Here is a 15,897-nt window from a genome sequence, read left to right on the forward strand (position 1 = left end):
CCAGTTTAAAAGCTGCTGTATCTGTTATTCATTGTAGATTAGTGCTGACTGAAACAAATTAAAGGTTGATGTCACATTCATTTATAATCCTTTTGCCCTGAACAACGCTAATGCTCAACCTCCTGTTGTCTAAATTGCTAGCCAGCTAAGTTTTAGCCAAAAGAAGTTTAACTGGGGATGAGGGGTGGGTTGGTAGGAGAGAGTGGAGGAAGAGGGAGGCACTAAAGCACTCCTATAAATGGTAAACTAATAACAGATTTTAAGTCTGCTTTCTCCTGCGCTCTTTTGCCGGCTGGCTGGCTGACTAGCCCCGGGGCTGTGTTGGTGTGTGGCGCAGCAGCAATCAGAGGTCATAATTTCATTGGCGGTTAGCATCAGGTTCAATTTTTCTAGTAGGTTACATTTACCAGAACGTCTGGATTGTGTTACTCTGTACCAGCAGAATCAGTGCAGAGCTGCTGAATCCTTCTACCTTTCCAAGAGGAGCCAGGCTACCCCAAGGGGAAAGAGTAGTGAACACATATGTTTAGAGATGCACACATTCACATATATATATATATATATACATGTACAGAGCATTAGTGCCAAGGCACTTTATGCATCAAGTTAGCCTGTATACACCCTTCTATTGTATGTATATCTGTACTTTCAGACAAAGCCAACCTGGGGAGTGTTTAGAGCTGCTGGATTGGATCTTAATTTGTTATGTCTGTGGTCATGCGTATCTTTAGATCGCTCTTGTGGTGGCTGTCCATTCAGACTGATGATGAGGTTAGTTGTTGTTTGGACTGAGCGGTGAGGGTAAAGGGAAAGAAAAATATGGAGAGCTTTTATGAAAGAATATACAGAGAAAGTCAAGGTGAAGAAGCTTAAGACAGAGGTGTCAAGCCGGAGCACAAATTCCTGAATAAATACCTTTACTAATAATACTTTATTATCCAGGTTACCTTTTCTCTAGGAAATGGTAACCTGAATAATGTAGGGGTTTTCCTGTCTCAAGAGACAAACCCCTCTATATTTAGAAAAAATATAGTATGTGAATCTCACATTATTAAAGATGTATGTTTTGTTTGTACATTTCAGGAATGTGACCAGGTACATATCGACGATGTGTCCTCAGATGACAATGGCCAGGATCTAAGGTACAACATTGTTACACTGTGGTTCTTGGTTCAACGTTTGTTTTGTGTGTCAAATGCTTAGCTATTATGAATTGTGGAGAAAACTGTGCTAACAGCCACATTTTTTGTCTTAATCGTAGTACGTATAACTTCAGCGCTGATGGCTTTCACGCAGCAGCGACCAGTGCCAACCTATGTCTGGCTACAGGCGTGAGGGGAGGTGTGGACTGGATGAGAAAACTGGCCTTCCGCTACAGACGAGTAAAAGAAATCTACACCACCTACAAAAATAATGTTGGAGGTAATCCCCAGCAAACAGGGTTTCTCTGTACAGATCTGTCATGTAGAAATGAGTCCGCAGATGTACATGCCCTCAATGTGTGGGCGTTTTTGTAAGTGTCTGCGCATGTTCACGTGTGTGTTCTAAAAGCACACATGCCACACCATTTGGTCAGGGTACATTTTGAAAACTTCAGTGGTATTCAGAGTGCTGGTCCAACCCAAACAATGTTACCCTACGTTTCAGGTCTGCTGGGCCCAGCCAAAAGGGAAGCCTGGTTGCAATTGCGAGCAGAAATTGAAGCCTTGACGGACTCCTGGTTAACACTGGCACTGAAAGCTCTAACATTAATCCACTCAAGGTAGGACTCCAGTGAGGAAAATTGTACGCAGTCCCATACATAAACTCGCCTGTGGTGTAAATAGGTAAACTCCATATTCCCAAGCTCTTTTCGTAAATGTCAGTGCTTTGAGTTGTGTTATGAAAAAGCTTTGCCTTGTGAAAGATAACTGTGCTGAGAGATTTCCCTTCATTGCAGAACATGTTGTAAACAACTGAAACTGTTCTGTGTCTACATTTTCAGCACACTGTGTTTTCTTTTGTCCTCTCTTACTGTGATTTAAAATGATGTCATCTCTTTTCCCTCTTCATCTGTCTCTCTACTGCAGGTCAAACTGTGTGAATATCTTGGTGACCACCACACAGCTCATCCCTGCCCTGGCGAAGGTGTTGCTCTACGGCTTGGGAATAGTCTTTCCAATTGAGAATATTTATAGTGCAACCAAAATAGGTACGTATTCTGAATTGTGTTATACGAAACCACCTCCTTTGTTTTATAATGTTTATCCTCTATCATCATCACTTTGGGACGTGAGTGCTTTGTATAAGTTAAGAGTTTGCACACACATGCTGCCTAAGTGATAGAGCTGAGCCGTGGAGTGGGTGAGAGGGTTGATGTTCTTCTATGAAGGAATCAGTGTAATCAGCCTGGAGTTATTTTCCTGGAGGTGGGCCTCCCCAGGCCTCTCCTGCTTATTCTCTGCATATGAAACCACTTCTGCACATTTATGTCATTCCAGAGCAACAAGACCCCCCTTCACCTACTCCCATCGCTGTTCTTTTCCTCCAGTCTTCCCCTTCTTCACTGTTTCAAATGCAAAATAAACACAAAGCTTCACTACTGCACCTTTTTCAGGCCCATCAGCCAAGATTTTGAGCAGGGTGTAGCTCTGGGTTTTTTGGAGCGTTAAGCGCACTGGTCTTGCAAACCAGACCCTATAGCATGCAAAAGTGATTTAACTTATTTAAGTCCATTTGTCCCATATTTGAGGAGGAGGAGAAGAAGCGAGTTAATGCTTTTCAGACTCTCCCTCTCTCTGAGTCCTGATCTTATCACACCTCTATCTTGAGCTCAAAGTGTTTACACTCTGCCCTATTTTGTACATGTGGTGTTTTTAAAGGGGCTCTTGTCATCCTGTGCCTCTGAATCAGCTTGATGGTGTTCAGTGTTTGAGTCTTTGCAAGTATATGTGCACGCCTGTGTATCTGTTTGCATCCACACAATGCTTCGCTAACATCCTGCTGTCAACTCCTCCACAGGGAAGGAGAGCTGCTTTGAGAGAGTAATTCAACGGTTTGGGAGGAAAGTTGTTTACATTGTTATTGGAGATGGTGTGGAAGAGGAACAAGGCTCAAAAAAGGTAAGGGGCCTTGAAATATTACATTAACATTACATTAACATATCGTCTACACACGTTACAGCTAGTGAAATAATTTATCAGACATATTGTATATAGAACTGGACAAAGATGATGTTGGGACTTACCTTTCCTAAGGTCAAGAGTTCAGAATGCTGAATGCTTACAAAACACAAAACATACCTGCAGTGCCTTCCCAAAGAAAGTATTCAGGGCTCAAGCGCTCCTCTTCAACCATCTTATTTTACTTTTATTCGTTTATCCTCTTATACAGCATCCAAGTACAAGAGGGAAAATCTGCAGTGTGTAATCAGCGCTCTTCCTCTGCCATCTCAGGTTTACAGAGGAGGGGAGAGGAGAGATGGCATAATTATATATTCCTGCTTTGTGCCCTTAGCAGCATGAATGCTCAATGTGTAATGCTAGACAAGTGCTTTCAGGCATGTTGAAGGGACACCGTAAATAGAGCATGCATAAAAGAGACTTAAATCATTGTTGATGAAGTTAGAATATTTACTGCAACGACAAGGCTGTTAACATGAGACTGATCACGACAGGCTCAAAGCCGACTTTTCTTGTACTCGTTCGGGAAACACGACAGTTATCTGTTCAAATTAATCTGACATCTGACTTGCCCTTTTTATGTTACCTGTTGGCTCTTGCTCCCCAATTTGTGTATTCAGCATTTCTGCCAAGTTTGGATGTAAACCAAATGCCGCATGCAAACCACAAATGGCAAACATATTCATTAGCAAATTAATCAGTGGCAGAGGAGCATATTTCACTGACAGTTATGGTGAGCCACAGTGTCAGAGCGAAGACATGGAGTTTCCCTTTGAAAAGCCTCCAGCTCCTTTTTCACCTGTTTCTCAGTAAACAATGAGTCAAAGTGAGAACAGATGAAGAGTGATTAGACCGTCATTAGGAAGAAGTAGCAACCTTTACCCTGGATTAGTGTGAAAAGCAATAGCTCTGCATTATGAAATGCAAACATGCCCTGGGAATATGGTCTTGAGGGATGATTGTGGAAAAAGATGCAAATATTTTTACTCTGTCTTGAGTTTTTGGAGTGTGACATTGTCGGAAGGATAAGACCCCCCCCCCATCTGAGTGGTTTGAATCCCACGACACGCCATGTGGTAAAAGGTTTCTATGTCAACATCAGAGAGGACGTGAAATAACACAACAATTTCACCCGTCAGGAGGCACATATCAGACGTGACACTGTGTGGAACTACAAAAGCAAATGTCTAAAAGTTGTCTCGACACTCATTCCTTAAACCCCCCCCAAAAAAATCCACAATCCCTCAAACAATTTGGCCCTCCGTTATTAGCATTGCCTGGGAGAGAAGGCAGAGATAACATCTGCAGGTTTTAAACTTAAAAGCAAAGACAATTTACAAAACAAAAAGCAAAGAGCTTTTTAAGGGTCATTGCAGAGTCTCCTAAGCGGAACATATGCCTGGGAGAGGCCATACCTTTGATAAGGGGAGGGTAATGGCCTCCACAAACTGAGAAGCTGAAGACTCTACCTGACAAGCTCTTTTCATTCTCCGCAACTCAAGTTTCTCCCCTCTCCTTTGCTTGGGAACAACAGCTCATTTGCACTGTCCTAAACGCACACCAGCAGGCACGAGGTTCATTCAAAAGACACTTGGGCGTTCATTTCTGCGGAGACAGAAAACAGCTACTGGGTTAGTCTGTAGATATAAAACTGCACATTGATTGGTACAGATGTGCTATTTGGCTCCATACATATATACACAAAGGAGCCAGAGGAGCAGTCGGGGTGTGTTATTGATATGATTGCTTTTCCTGGTGAATGAACCAGCCCTACTTCATTCATTGAGTGTAAAAGCTGCTGTGTAAATGATAGCCTTTCTAGCACTTTTCGCAAGAGCTAGACTATTTATTCTGCTCTTGATCATTTAGTTGTTGGAATATAGGAACATAGTGAAAATTGCCCATTAAAATGTATTTTGTCAGACCATCGTTTCAAATCCAGAAACATTAAGTCTTAACTTGCAATGTGTTACAATCTAAAAAAATTGTAAAGCTGGAATCTAAAAGTTTAAAACTTTTATATATAAACTAGATATATGTCCAAAAACATTAGGTAATTGAGTAGATTGCAATAATATTGTGTCACTGATCTAATACTAATCAATTATTAAAATATGTAGAATTTAATATTTTGTTCAGTGTTTAAATAAACTTTATCTAATGTGATGCTTTTATCTCTTCCCCAGCACAACATGCCCTTCTGGAGGATCTCCAGCCATTCAGACCTCATGGCCCTCCATCACGCTCTAGACCTGGAGTACTTGTAGCACTACACCACTATCAAATGCCCTGCTCCACCTCACTATACCCCATACCATGCTAGCCTCAGACCCCGCGCTCAGAAAAAGCCCCCCTGCGCTGCCTGGTGTCTGTCTTCCATTACACAGGAAGGAGAAAAAAAAGAGGAGGATGGGAAAAAAAAGGCTGAGCACACGGTGAATGTGCTGACATACGGTCACACTTCGTCTTAACCCTTACTTTGTACGTTTTTTTTTTTTTTTTTTTGGAAGCAAAGGAGAGAAGTGAATTTACGGCACTGCAGCTGCTTGCCCTGGTTACTGTGAATTGGCCGCCTTCTGAAGCTGTCAAGTGTTTTACGGCCTCCTGTTTGTGCCGGGACTCTGTCAGGTTTCACACCTGTGAAGAGAGCAGAGCTACTGATGGCCTCGCCTGCCTTGCGTCATCTCACCACTCAGCTACAGCAAACCACAGGCCCACGACTACTGGAGGTGACATTTCTCCGTTCCCAATGCTCTTCCCCCTGCTCTTCTACTCCCCTTTTGTTCTGCTCTGTATCTAAGGACTTTTTATTCTCCCTTCTGTCACGGGACAGACAGACAAAGTGACTGCTCCTGTGTTAACAATCAGCTTGGGAGTCTTGTTCTTGTTATTTATAAACGGAGACTTTGTGAGTGGCACCGTGCCACTTCGATGGTACCTCGATGAAAAAAGACTTGTGCCTTTTACAACAGACTATTGATTTCCACCACAGCGAGAGGAAGACATTTATGGAAGAAAAAAAAAGAAGGACAAAAGGGGTTTTCTAATAATTTAAGGTAATTACAAAAAACTTTATTTACAATGCTGAGACAATCGTGTACAGAGATAATCTTTTTTGTGTGTTTAAGTTTGTAATCACTGGACTATTCCTTCCTATATTCATTTAGGTACGTGCTCTTGAAAGGTGGCAATGCTTTTTTTCATTGAAGTTAAAAAAAAAAAGGTATACTGTCGCAAATATGCTTGTGTGACGCCTGAAAGTGTTGATGTGTTCAAGTTTTGTTCAGTAAACAAATATGTAGATAATGGGATTTTGTGTTAATTTGTTTTGTCAAGACCAAAAGCATGAATGTCAAGTGTCAATGACCTTTCATTTGATTCTGTGATGTTTCTCGTCCTTACAGGAAAGTTCACTCACACCTTTATACAGCGTAACAGGTCTCCTCCACTGCAAGTCCTTCTAAGACTCATATTTCAAAGCAAAATAGGCTTTTTTGTTGTTGTTGTTGTTGTTGATGTTGTTGTTGTTGTTATTCAGAAAGGTAGCTGACAACTTGTGTCCTTACGGCATTTCACCAACTTGCAGCTCTGACCCCAAATATTTGGAAGCAAACTTCATTCGGATAAGGGTCTTGAATATGGCATACATCAGTTTCTAGCCTCTTGAGAGCCTTTTTAACAACAAATTTGTTAAATCTGAAAATCCAAAAAGCAGGCTTAAATAGGTTTTATTGTCTTTTATACAAGCGCTATAACAACTCTTGTACAGTGAGCATAATTTTGTATGATGTAGTGTTTTTATTTTGAAGATACATTCTGTGTCCCTCCTTCAAGTAGCTAAAATACACAAAGCCCTTTTCATAGTGCTTCTACATCTGTTGATAGGGAAACCATAATTAACATTGAGAGAAAAGCCACTAACTGCGAGAGGTTTGTGAACATACAGGACATGTGCTATTGACTGTGAATTTCTTAAACAGAAACCAACTCGTGTTTCTAATTTCTCCCTCTTTTGCACATGATCACTGTTGGCCTTTACATTTCAAATTGGATCCTTCTTTTTTCTAACATACCCCCCTCCTCTTTCCATCTACTCGAAACTTCTCCCCTGCACTCTGGGGTATCTACGTATTGCTGCTAGATCAAGGTAATGGTAGGTAAATAGAGGAAATATTTTATAGATTCATACAGCACGCTTTTTTAATTATGTTGCAATCACAAATGCAAACTGGAAATACTTTACACTACATGGGCCTCATTGTGAAATGCAAAAGATTGTTGTGTCTGCAAAATATGTGTACAGATGTTTTTGACAATATTATTTGATTGTGTTTAAATTAATAAAACAGATTTGTGAACTGGTACTTGCTGCTGTAATTTTTGTTTAAAACTTTAACACTTTAACACGAACTTAAAAAATCATGTCTATTGGTGGGAAAGAATTAAGAATTAAACTTTTTATTTACAGCTTGTACCATCTCTATGTTGTAGATTAGTGGCAATATATTAACATGTGTCTTTAGTGTCCTGAGACTATGACTGACCTCACTGGCAAGCAGCTAATCGCAGTGAGACGAAATCCAGACCAAACTACAGCACTCACCCAGATGCTTATGCATGACTTACAGGCACATTTTGGTGCCAATTGCCATTCATTATCTTACTAATATAATACAAAACCTCTTTACATTTTTGTGGCTGCAGATCTACTAATTAGATATTTTGATAACTCCCCTGAGACAATACTTTATATAATATTTCTTGAAAGCTTCAACTATGTATAACATGTGTCATACATTTTTGAGGCTCCTAAAACCAAGCCAGTGCTTAGCCCAATATTTGTAATAGTTCTAAGTTTATAGAGTGTGTCTGTAGGAGCCTCCATGCACAATTTACAAAATCAAACCACTCCAAACCATAGAGTTAGTTTTAATAACGCATGAAAAATATTTATGGCTAATTTTATGAGGTGGTCACAGCTAAGACTGTCCAGCACGTAACACTATCCTGGACAGGGAAGAAAATGTACGGCCTCCAAAACCACGTTGTAGAATTAAGAATGCATGGAATTAGAGAAGCTCAATATCTAAATCAATTATGTTTTCAGATGAAGTAGATGTGATGGCCAGGGTGAGGTGTGTGTGTCTGCCAGGCTGCACAAAGCAAGTCAGACTGCGACCACTGGAATGTTCAAGCACAATGACCCCTGATGTTCTTCCACTTCCAAACAGCTGTAAGACTAAGTAGTGTCTGAGCCACTGACTGGTTCTTCTGGTCTTTTCAGGAGAGGAGAGCCGCTCTCTCTGCAGCACAGAATAGAGGTCTGTTCTCTTTGATAAGTTTTCCTGATGCTCAGAGACCTGGCAGAAAAGTACACAACCACACCAGACATTTTGACAAAGAAAAGGTGGGTGTTGTGGCATGTCAGCCAGTCAGTCGCTTTGGCTGCTCATGCAAAACTGAGGGGAATAAAAATAAAAGCTAGATTTTGTCTGTTTGGCTTGCGTCTCTTACCTGACCTGCAGTCGTCTGCACCAAACTTTCATTTCTTTTGAGATTTATCCTCCTTTGATGTGTTGTAGCTGCTTAGTGAACATGTCATGTGCTTGCTTTTGTCAGATAGAGGTGTTCCTGTGCTTTAATCAGGCTTTACAGTAACCATGTAATTCTCGAGAGGCCTGCTCTTCTCTGAACTCCCATCAACCTCCTCGTGGAAATAAAGGGGCCATTACCTAGCAGGTCCTCAGTTAGGCATTCCTCTCCGGGACGTCCCAGCAAAGCGCCCGCCGTCCATAAAACTCTACTGCAATAATAAACAACACCATCGGTGATTTATGACCTTGCCCAGACAGTGATTTCATGCAGATTTCCATAGAAGGGGCCTCCAACAGTGAATCACAATTGAACTAATATTGTATTACATGCATATCAAACTCCTCCCAAAAAACTTGATCTGCCACATCTATTTTACGAGCAGGAAGCCTATTAATAGGCTTGTGTTCTCCTCTTGGTGGCTGGTGTGTCTCAACTTAGGGGAATTTGTCTCTGTAGCAAACAGATGTCGAAAGCAAGCGCTGGTGCTGGCTGTGGTGGAGATGAAGGGTGGGGGTTACACAATCAGACACAAAACACTTTTACCTAACTGTAAGAACCAGAACAACATGCTAATAGAATGATTGTCTGTACTTCCTTATTGTCTGTTTGACTGATGCTGTTTGTCTTGAGGCAGCATAGACAAAGTCACTCTCACGGTTTGCAGCTCCTCCTCCAGTGGGTTTGACATAAGTAAAGGGTTCTTACTCCTCTTCAAGCCCTGGCAAACAGCGAGAGTGACAAACCTGTTGTCATGCTGTGGTGGGCGTTGGTGCTAAACTCGGGTCTTTGTTTACAGTTTGTTTATTTCTCAGTTACTGGGATTTGACAGGCACAGTGGGGCAGAGACAGCTGGTAATCAGCAAGCTGCAGATGCCAGGAATCCCGGCCAGTAGTTTCAGCTCTGAGAGGCTGGCCATTCACAACTACACCCGTTTCACAAAGACAGGGAATGTCTAGACTGTCACAATGCTATTAATGTGTGTTGTTTAAGAGTTTGAACCTGCCTGGTCTAAAAAAGACTTGGTCATGGGTGTTAATGGGCATGTTGAGTGACCTGTGCCTTGTAGAGATCAGTGTGTGTATTCCATAAACATGTGAATATGCACAGTGAGACATGTACAAGATGACCTGGTTTGTTGCATTTGCGATTTACTGTATTGGGGTTTTCTGGATTCCAGAGATGTAAATTATGCAGTTTTACCAGAAACAAATTGTACTGCATCAATAAAGCCTTGATGGGACATTGTACTGGAAATTGCTAGCCACTGCCTGTGAGGTTAAAGTAGACAGTCACTTCCTGCTGTGGCTGACAAACATTATTACTTGTTCAACAGCTCTTAGTACTTCAGTCATGGGCAGATTCAACAACAAAAGAGAATTGTTGAACATAATCCCTCAACAAGGCTCATTTGAGCTGTAACGTTGCAGTGATGTTGTTTGAGTTGTTCTGTGGCGTCACTGCTGCTCCTAGTGCCAGAGCTGGAACGATGCTCACTGTCTACAAACCCCACCACAGCTCCACCTGCACCTGTGGTCAAACACACACACTCGCTCATATTTACTAAGCCCACTGCAGCAGTCAATTTGAAGGTGGGTGGGAGAGATTTATGGCAAGCTAAGGCCACCCGGCAACTTCCCATGACTCCATGGCAAAGCTTCAAGCTACCAGGTCTCTGAGGGTTTATTTGGCTAATGGCATGACTTCAGACATCTACGTGAGCATATGCAGGGTGTAGATGAATATGTGTGTTTCTGTGTGTTCAGACATGTGTATTCGAGCGCATGCATTTGTGTGTGTGTGTTAAGGACCTCCCTCTCGTGTGATCTTCTCCAGCTCCTCATAGTAAGGTCTCAGATCCGGCTCACAGCTAGAACGACCCTGGATCAAGTCAATAGAGTTTGCATCCTGTCCCCTTGCTTCCTTCCAAAGTCCAAAGACATGCAGGTTTAGGTTAATTGGTGACATCTAAATTGCTTGTAGGTGTGAATGTGAGTGTGAATGGTTGTCTGTGTGTAAGTCTCTCTGTGTTGGCACTGAGATAGACTGGTGACCTGTCAGTATATCCTGCCTCTCTCCCATTGACAGCTGGGATAAGCTCCACCCCCATAACCCCGAACAGGTTAAGTGGTTTCAGATCAAGGACGGATGTCCCTGATGTTTTCTTTCCATAATTTTCCAATAAAAACATGCAACCCATTACAGCACTTACTTAGCCACCTTGGTTTGTTTTTGCTCAATAAGTCATGGCTGATGATTCCTTTCGTCTCATATTTATAAATAGAAATCATGAACCTTGTTTCATTAGTAAGCTGTTAGAAGCAATACATGTCTTCCTTTAGAGATTGAGAGTCCCATTAGTAGAATAACAATTAAGCTATACAGGAACAAACCAAAGCTTCATGTTTATAGGTTGACCCTTGCACCATCTGAAAAAGTTTCCATCTGTTGGCATAGAGTGTCCTGGGTGAGGATGCCCAGAAATGAAGTACGGCCTGGACCACAGCCTGTCCACAGAAACTCAATACTCTGTCAGCCAGCATACAGATGAAGGTGCTCTGTATGTGTGATGATGCCAATTGCACTGTAACGACTGCAACTCTGATGGATCACAGGAAACTACAACCTCCTCAGCCAGTATGGAGCCACCAGCTGTAATGGGTGGTTTTATATATGTATCCTGTGATGTGTCAGCATGTGTAGGGCAACAGGGGCAAAGTCATACAAAAGCAGTTTGGACTGGTGCATCCTGCTGCAGAGGGAGAACCACTGCAAACGGTCAACAAGTTGACTTCCTTTGCCGTAGCTCTCCCAAGTCTTCTCATACCTCCAGTAAAACTCAGCACTTGCCCAGAAGAAGAGTTCAGTGGAAAAGCATGTCCATAGGCTCTCTATGCATGTCCCGCAAATGCTCTGTCTTAAACCTCAAGGAGTGAGGAGTCTCTCTGCTTCCTCCAGGACCTGGTACTGACGTTGATGTCTCTAGAGGTCGAGACACAGAATAGCCAGGGAAGTGACTGCCAACAATTTGCCCTGCAACTGAAGGATTAGGATGTCTTGTTAGCCTCATGTCTCTCTGAAAGTGAGTGATAAGACTAAGAATGTTGTTGACCCAGTGGTTAAATGGAGATGCCCACAATGATCACTGAATTTATTGTAGTACATGGTGAAAATACAAAAGTGCTTATAACATTTAAATGGACCCAACTGGGTGATGGTCAAAAGAGTGCTAGTCTTTATTATACGGAAAGATCTTTGTGCACCTGGTTTGCAGCAGAGTAGGTGCTGCCACAGCGCACCTGGTAAAGATCTGGAGATCAGTCGAACGCTCCCGTCCTTCTTTGGACCATGGAAGTCCGTTGAGTGGAGCCCTGATGTAAGTCAGGCAACTTTTTAAGTTGTGCTCTACGTATGTTCCCAGGTCTGTTAGACTTTGTGACAAGCACAGGTCCAAGTTGACAGCTTTCACAGCTCTTTGGTCCTGAAGACAAAAGCCTTTTCATTTTTTTTACTCTTATCATAGTATGTTATCTCTGCAGCAACAGAAGACCTGGCGTGGAGTCCAGTCAGTGTCCAAGAGCACAGGAAATCACGCTGTGAGGGCCAGTGGTGCTTACAATCTAGAGGATGGCTAAATGCACGTATTTGTAAAGGAGGTACAGTGAGTCAACCTCAGAAAATCAGCACAAGAGTGAGAGAGACTCTGGCTACCAGCTAAATTCTAACCCTGCAAAGTTTTTTATGGCATAGATGCTAAAGCAGAAAGGCTATGTGTGCCTAGGCAAAAAGCTGGAAAGGAGACGACTGCTGGCTGTCAGACGTCTGCATCAAACGTCTTTACTTGTTTCACATGTGCCCTATGCGAATGATCTTTAGTTTGTACACTGACATAGCTTGAGAGTTGTTTTTGTCACATTTCACCCGCTTCTTTGGTCTGAATCTTTCTTTAGCTCATACTCAAGAGAGATTCAGTAGGAATGTTAATGTCTCATTACAGTCAGCTGAAATGTGTGTTGTTGTTTTTTTTTTTGCTCTGCCTCTGCAGCTGGACAGGAGACACAGGAAGAATGGAGCAGCGTGGGGTGAGGAGCCACCAGCACAGGGGAAAATATTCTATATCCTGGGTGACTCCGCTCTTCTGGGGGATTACAAAGGGTTTAACTAGCGGATGAAGCAGGGCAAAGTGGTAAGTGACATTTCTGGTCTGGGAATATGGCAATCAGCAGCATGGAACCTTGCCAAGTCTCTGGGCCTGGCCAGAAAATGCTAAAAAGGCTTGGGAGAGTGTAAACAAGAGAGTAGCTAGCAGTGCGGGAGAGGAAGGGAGGGACTGAGGGGGGAGTCCAGGGGGACAGATCTGTTAACCATCAGTGGCTGCGTTTCATCCTGCCGCCCCTCTCCAAACCCTTCAAGGGAGGCTTTGTGTACCTGCTCCACAGACAGGAGCTGGGAATCTGGGGAACAGGAAACCAAGACTCCCCCCTCCTTCCTTCCATCCCCACACCTCACCCATTCCCCTTCTCTTCTGCCCCCAGCTGCCCCCAACACAAACTCGACATTCACCACTCGCTATGCCCTCTCTCCTACTCCACCACCTGTTCACTTTCAGCCTCTCTGATCACTCACAGCTCTGCCCTCAATAAGCATGTTGTACAGTATGAAACACAAATACAGCAGAGCTCCTGCCAGGTAATGTAGATAAGAGCAAATGATTAAAGTTTGAATATGAGACTGTGCTGTTGTAGATCTCACATTCAAGCCGAGGAGATTTCGTTGAAGTACATCTCATCCAACCACAGTCAACGCAGGTACAACACCTTCCCTGCATCATCTAAAGGCCTGCATCCCATAGCTCCAATAAACTGAGGTGAGCGTATTCAAACATCCATCCATAATTCATACTTCTTGCCCAGAGAATTAGAGAACTGACAGAGTTCACTATGTAAATTGTTTCAGGTGGTTCATGGGCTATTCACGACTGATCAGCCACACAGCCTTTGCCAAACCACATCAGGAGTTAGCCCACTGGAAGGATATTATTCCTGACAAAAAGCTGCTAGGCCTATTAATGTCACAGTTTAAAGGTAAGAATGAGTAAGAGTTCACCCAGTAACGCGTGTGTGGATGACAACAGCAACTGTCAAATCACAGCTCAGCAGCCGTTAGGCAGGTCAGTCGAGCACTGGGTTCCTCCACACGCAGTCAGTCAGTGTGCAGACAGCTTTAATAAGGAAGATGTGCTGCTGAAGAATTTGGTGAGTCGTGTCATATTTTCCTCGTTCCTTTCTTTTTGTCTTTCCATAGATATGGAAGTCTATTTCCCGATGTTTACTTTCCATATTTTCAAATAAAAAACTGGAATCCATTACAGCACCTATTATAAGAAATGTTCTTTATTAATAAAGTTAAAACAATTGTTTTGCAAAAACAGGTAAAAACAACAGTTTCTATGAAAGAAAACAACTAGACTGGTAGAACTGGTTCACGCACCAGAGGGTCTGTGGTTTGATCCCCTGTCGAAGTTTCCTTGGCCATGACACTGTGGGTCGGGTGAGAGAGTGTGTATGTGAATGGGAATCTACATTATAAAGCGCTTTGGATAAAAGCCATTTACCATTTTTCTGAAATATTCACCTTCTCAAAGTCTACAGGGTTCAGTCATCTCTGTCCTGCTGACAGTACGAACATCAGAGCCTTTCCTTTTTAAAGACTACTGAAAACAAACTAGTTACCTTTAGAGCACCTGAAGAATCCAACCACAAAGTCACTATTCAGTGGATTTTTCCATTGGCTTTGGGTTATTGCAGAAAACAAGCTTCTTGGTCAAGAAATGTTTGATACACATTATGCTCAGCAAGATAATCCTCCCAGACGAGCATCATGTTTATGATTTCTGAAGCTTAAATAGTCAAAATTTACTGTTAATTTGTAGAGAAACTACAACACTATAACATGGTTCAGTGTCACCTCGACTACACTTCCGGTTAACAATCAGATTTAGCACCTACCTATTCTACAAGTCTTTTTTCTGTTTTTTCTCATAGGGAACTGATTTACAGTAGCTAGTGATCGTGAGTTATAAGTCATCATAGCTGTTCACCTATGTAGGCTCACTTGTTACTACTGCCTTTTTGTAAAAGTATTAAAATGTCATGAGTGCAGTTTTTACAAATTACTTTATGTTGTAGAATAAAGCATGAAAATCTCTTGATCTTGTTTTAACTACAAACCATTCAAAAAGAACCCATCGACTTCAGGATGAGGGAATCAGAAATACAGAAACGCAAAGTGATTTCTGGGTTTGAGGACTCATTGCTACGGCATTCTGTCACACAAAGTAACAATTGTGTTTACAGCTGTATCATTTTAGCAAGGAAGTGATCTGGGATTATGCAAATTTTATGAATTAGGAAATAGAAAGCTAGGTGTCACTACTTTACATATTCCACTCGACACAGACATCACACTACACTGGGAAAAGTTTGGAAGTAAAAAGAGAAACTAATACTTCCTAAGGATATTTCTGACAACTGTCATTATATTATCTGTTATAATTATCATTATAACTGTAACTCAGGCTATAACACCATTATTCTGTTTGTTTCTATCTATGTTTTATAAGCAATAAAATACTTGAATCAACAGATGACGCATACAGAAAATCCTGAATTTGTTTGGTGAAATTAAAGACCCACTGTTTCAGGAATTACTACAAATAGCCACAACTATTTCTAAAATACTGCACGTGCGCAGAGCAAGAGTGGAAAGCACCAGTGTATTAACAGGGGTCAGAACCCATTAAATATCAAGAAAAATATCAAGAAATTTTAAATGTATTAAACACATATTCTATATATAATGTGCAAAATCCCAAATGAAAGCTTTGCAAATTACCTCTACATTAATCCACATTAAACTGACACATACTCATAAAATAACGACATTACTAGCTTCAAAAATAGCATCGTTACACGGTTCTAAGGCTAATGAAGGAGCTGGACTGTCTGTTAACACCCAGAGCAATGAAGACAAATACTCGTCCCTGGCACAGAGTTGACACGGATCATAAAGGCTTCATTGTGAACGCTGACTTGTCTCCCAGTATGCTAAATTTAAAAAATGAATGTAACCTAATATGGAATG

At 41.9% G+C, this 15,897-nt stretch overlaps 1 protein-coding gene across 15 annotated transcripts in view; it reads left to right on the forward strand.

Annotated features, from left to right (window-relative positions):
* Positions 1–7,525, forward strand: part of eya1 (EYA transcriptional coactivator and phosphatase 1) — a 60,219-nt gene extending 52,694 nt beyond the window's left edge. For 14 of the 15 annotated variants that reach the window (XM_067486705.1, XM_067486711.1, XM_067486706.1 and 11 more), the window contains 6 exons: positions 1,084–1,142; positions 1,262–1,422; positions 1,648–1,762; positions 2,070–2,191; positions 3,001–3,101; positions 5,348–7,525. In XM_067486705.1, coding sequence (XP_067342806.1) covers positions 1,084–1,142; positions 1,262–1,422; positions 1,648–1,762; positions 2,070–2,191; positions 3,001–3,101; positions 5,348–5,428 — 639 coding nt within the window. In that variant the 3' untranslated portion in view covers positions 5,429–7,525. The remainder of the gene's footprint in view (positions 1–1,083; positions 1,143–1,261; positions 1,423–1,647; positions 1,763–2,069; positions 2,192–3,000; positions 3,102–5,347) is intronic. The other variant, XR_010911751.1, reaches the window with a different exon arrangement.
* Positions 7,526–15,897: the final 8,372 nt, after the last annotated feature.

Source organism: Channa argus, chromosome 19, assembly GCF_033026475.1.
Source record: "Channa argus isolate prfri chromosome 19, Channa argus male v1.0, whole genome shotgun sequence".
Classification (NCBI taxonomy): domain Eukaryota; kingdom Metazoa; phylum Chordata; class Actinopteri; order Anabantiformes; family Channidae; genus Channa; species Channa argus.